At 36.1% G+C, this 4,871-nt stretch overlaps 1 protein-coding gene across 1 annotated transcript; it reads left to right on the top strand.

Annotated features, from left to right (window-relative positions):
- The first annotated feature begins 13 nt into the window (after positions 1-13).
- LOC102238040 (cytosolic sulfotransferase 2-like) lies at positions 14-4,719 on the top strand. Its single transcript, XM_005801684.2, has 8 exons — positions 14-1,170; positions 2,537-2,675; positions 2,747-2,869; positions 3,009-3,109; positions 3,188-3,314; positions 3,397-3,494; positions 3,764-3,938; positions 4,010-4,719. Exons 2-8 carry the CDS (start codon positions 2,537-2,539, stop codon positions 4,120-4,122), a joined length of 876 nt encoding a protein of 291 aa, XP_005801741.1. The 5' UTR covers positions 14-1,170; the 3' UTR covers positions 4,123-4,719.
- The last annotated feature ends 152 nt before the right edge of the window (positions 4,720-4,871 follow it).

The following is a 4,871-nucleotide window of genomic DNA, read 5'->3' on the forward strand; positions in this document are numbered from 1 at the left end:
AAAAAATAGTAAAACCTGTAGTTCTTATTATCTGTTTTTCAAAATATTACTCGGCTCGTGATCATTTTACCTAAAAGCCACTTCTACCTTGGGAGCCACAAGTTGAAGACCCTCTGATCTAGAATATGAAATTAAAAATGTTAAAAGTGTCATGTTTTTATATAGAGAGAGATTTGTGAAGTTTGAAAGACAACAAAACTCAAATTCAGTTTTAGTAAAACAATAATCAGATGAAAGTTTTAATAAAACAATAATTGGATGAAACAGTTCTGTATTATAATCTGACAAAGTAGCTGTTTATTGAACTTATCAAAACCTCTAAAGAAAAACAACTTGTGCAACATGAAGTTATCATGTTTAGTTACCCACCTTCAGGAAGTAGTTGGGACCAGTACGGACAATTATTGGTTTAGTAAATTAACAGTATGAATTCAACCAAAAACAGGATCCTCAATGGTCAGTTCTTCCTCTCATCACAGTACCCTAAGTTGACTACTGATCTGAGTCTTGGCATATGGATGTGTAGGGTCTGTGAGTGTAATTGGATGAACTTGGCTGCAGTAGGAAGTGCTGTGACTGTTTATTGAGTTCATTTACAAAGAGGAAACCCCCCTCATGGAATGCTAAGTAAGGAAACTGATGATGAAAGGTTTAAATACCGCTACTTTGGGAGAAACAAGAAGCTAGAGAGACCACATTTAGAAATCTAAACATGAAAGAAAGGTGGATAAATGCCAACAAGTAAACATGAGAGAACAGTAACTACAAAGAGCACGACAGGGTTGAAGAATGGGTCAAACAGTGAACAAAAAGATGACAATGAACCTCAGAAAAGAGAATGACAGGAAAATGAGAAGCAAATCAAGGAAAGGGGAAGGCAAATTGTCAAAATAAACTGTAATCTGCAAAGAAACAAAAAGCAAAAACCAAAATAAATTAATGAAGGAATAATACAAAACCACCACATGAATAAAAGTCTGAAGATTCATGGCAGAAGTGTTTCTTATGCAAGAACATCAGACCTTGTTTGAGTCACCAAGTCAACAAATGCTCCATTGAAACTGAGGAAGTTGTGCAAGATGTCACCCTGAATATTACACAACAAACTAATCATTTTAGTTCAGAAGATCCTCACACGACTACACAGTGAGAAAATGTCGTTTTAACGAGGTAAGTTTGGCTTTATTCTACTTAAAGATGAACATCTAATGTCGTGGTGTAAATGAACTGATGAACAGGAACATTGACTGACAGTTTTGTAAATCACCTGTGTGTAAATCTTGCTCACAGAGATAAAAATCCGAAAGCTTGGGTCACACATTTAATTGACCATCTGGAGACTGTTTGGGAATGAGAATAACCAAACATTGCCAGCAACATAATGCAAAATGCTCAGAAGACAGAGCAAATTTTAATTAGGTTTTATGTTTCAATATCCACGTTCAACTGTTTAAATTAAATGAGTGTGATTTAGAAATAGTCTAAATGAGAACATTTAGACTTTAGATTTTAGGCTTCTTTATCTCTGGGAGGACATTTGTTTTCATAACATAGTACTGAGTCTTGAAAGACAAAGAAAGTGTGATTAAAGACACAATACAGGTGACAAGGTGATCATATACATAAAGTTTATAAAGTGCCTTGAGTCCAGAGTAGACACACAGACAGACTTTGGGACTTCTGAGACCACTAATGAGAATAATTGTGTACAAACAGATGTTCTCAGAAGTGGCTGCCCTATCAAAATTACTCAAGAAGTGTATCTACAACTTATTCAGGAAGTCACAAAAAACCCTGAATAACATCTAAATGGCATTCATACTGCAGCTTTGAGGCCAAAATCTGTACTGACCCACAAAGGAAACAAAGTCACATAACAAATGCTAAAGCAGTGGAAGTGGAACTTCTTGGAAGATGGATACCGTTACTGACCAACAAACATGGCAGTGGCAGTGTGATGGTCTGGGGCTGCTTTACTGCAGGACCACAAAGGGTGAGCAAAACTCATATAACTATGAGTGCTGCTCTCTACATTATGGATGATGCACCTCCATCTGTTTGTGCAGAAGAGAAATAATCCAAAGCACAACAGCAAGTCAACATCTGAATGACTCAAAATTAAAAAAAACGGAGGTTTCAGATTGACTAAGACTAAGTCTGGACTTACATAAGGCTGTAATGTTATGACATGATGTTGAACACACACTCGTGCCAGATATTGCAGATGCTTGCAGCTTCCATGATTGGCGCAACCAGTTGTTAAGTTTAGGGAACAATTGTTATTTCACAAAGGATCATGTTAGTTCGAAAAGTTTTTTATAGTTAATAAAATCATATTTTCAAACTGTATATTTTGGTAACTCAGATTATTTCTTGTCTAATCTTAATATGTGATCATCTGAAACTGTTACTTGTGTGTAGTAATTTTGGAGTTCTACTTTTTGAGGATGATCTTTCACTACTGACTATGGACTGTAAAGTCACTATTTATTTAAGACATATTGAGAATAAAATACAGCTTTATTGATATTCATAGATGGAGTTGCCGCCTCGTCCAACTTTGTTTGACTTCCATGGAGTCTCCATGACCAAATACTTCACAGACAACTGGGAGAATATTCAGAGCTTCAAGGCTAGATCAGATGATATTCTAATAGCTACTTACCCTAAAGCAGGTGAGCTCAAGTATGTACAATAATTACTTTGATTTCAATTTATTATGTATTGTAATTTAAAATGTTTCCAGGAACCACATGGGTTTCCTACATCCTGGATCTTCTCTACTTTGGGGAAACAGACTGTCGTTCTTCTGTTCCTCTGCAAGAAAGAGTGCCTTTCCTGGAGATCAGTGTACCTTCTCGACCTAAAGGTTTAATCCTAGATGACACACACATTTGCACATCTATTTGCATTATAATCCAATTGAATAAATGAGCCAGGCTAAGCTGCTGAATCTAAACATATCAAGTTGTGTATGTTATCAACTGCAATCGTATCCGTCTCCCAAGGTAAAGATTTGGCAGACCAGCTCCCTACTGCTCCTCGTCTCATTAAAACCCATCTACCAGTTCAGTTTGTGCCCAAATCCTTCTGGGAGCAACGCAGCAGGGTAAAACGGCATGCAACACACATGCACAATTCAGGAAACCAACAGAACAAATCTAAATTGTTGTTCATGCCTTAACAGGTTGTATATGTGGCACGTAATGCAAAAGACAGTGCGGTTTCCTATTTCCATTTTGGACGTATGAACCGTGTTCAGCCAGAACCAGGGGACTGGAGCTGCTTTCTGCAGAACTTCATGCAGGGAAAGAGTAGGTACAATGTTAGAGAGCCACAGTAGAATGTATAATTTCCATCCGCCATGTTCTTAGCAAACATATTCTGTGCTTCCAGTGGTGTTTGGATCGTGGTATGAGCATGTGAATACCTGGTGGGACCAGAAGCAGATTTATTCTAATCTTCACTACATGTTCTATGAAGACTTGATTGAGGTAAGGGGAGTTGTGCTTAAAACGACAACTAGGCCTACAGTTTGAAATGCCCTCCTTTCCATTTTTGAAAGAACAGCTGGACTTCATGCTGACGAGTTAACTCAGCCTTTTGATCCTGGTGTGTTGGACTAGGGGCAAAACACATTATTAAAAATGCTTTTGTAACTTTTTTTTCTCTAATGTAACTCATGAATTGTCCTACACACAATTCTTGCGTAATCTTGGCTTCAGTTTCTTATTTTTAACATGTCATCTTTAATCCTTTTTAGGACTCTGGACAGGAAATCAGCAGACTTTGTTGTTTTCTGGGCTTGTCTCCAACAGCTGAGCAAAGGGAACTTGTCCAAACTAAAGTGACGTTTGACAATATGAAACAAAACAAAATAACCAACTTCTCCACTGTCCCAATGATGAATCAAAGTATATCTCCTTTCATGAGGAAAGGTCTGTAAGCGGTTTGTTGAAGATCAGACATTTTCATTAGTTTTATCATTGACTTAACTCTCTATTTCCAGGAAGAGTAGGAGACTGGAAGAACCATTTCACCGTCTCCCAGAATGAACAGTTTGAAGAAGACTATCAGAACAAAATGAAGAACTCTGCTCTTGTCTTTCGCAATGAAATTTAAGGACCTTGTCTTAAGCCTCATATTGTTAGCACAGGAAGAAAATCCTGTGAAGTTTTCACTTTTTCTTAATGTACATGCTTTGTTTTTTTTTTTTTTTTGCACATGATGAGTCTGTTGTTGCACTTTAGAACTGAGTAAAATGAATGTGGAAGAGAATTTAAATTCTTGCCCCATTTCGCCTTTGAGCCAAATAGATATCCAATAAACTGGAGACGTTTTCATACAATGTCTCATAGAATTTAATGTTACAAAAATCCCTCAGTCTGACGTGAATACCCACATTGCTGCACATTAATTTGACATTTAAGTTTCAACTCTTAGCACAAAAGTTACCCGTGATTCTTAGTCTCTATTTGTTTTTATTACTTTAATAATACTCTATTTGTTTTTATTACTTTAATAATAAAAAAATTAACCATTTTGACAATAGACTTGCACATTAACTCTTTATTTGCTTATTGTGAATATCTGATTACCTTTTAGATTATGCTTCCTTATGGGTAAAATGAGTTGTACCACCGAGAAATAAAAAGTGTCACACTTAAAAAAAAAGTGTGTTCATATTTAACACAGTTTGGAATGTAAAAGGTTAATCTTTGTCAATCACTGAAAAATAGATACTTGTGTCAAATCTTTGACATTTTTATGGTAAAATATTATTGAAGGCAGGATACCTTTGGACAGTGATTGTTAGAATTATGTGTTGTTATTACTCTTACATTACTAGTTTGTTTTTCATTTCTAGATTT

Source organism: Xiphophorus maculatus, chromosome 1 (genome assembly GCF_002775205.1).
Source record: "Xiphophorus maculatus strain JP 163 A chromosome 1, X_maculatus-5.0-male, whole genome shotgun sequence".
Lineage (NCBI taxonomy): Eukaryota > Metazoa > Chordata > Actinopteri > Cyprinodontiformes > Poeciliidae > Xiphophorus > Xiphophorus maculatus.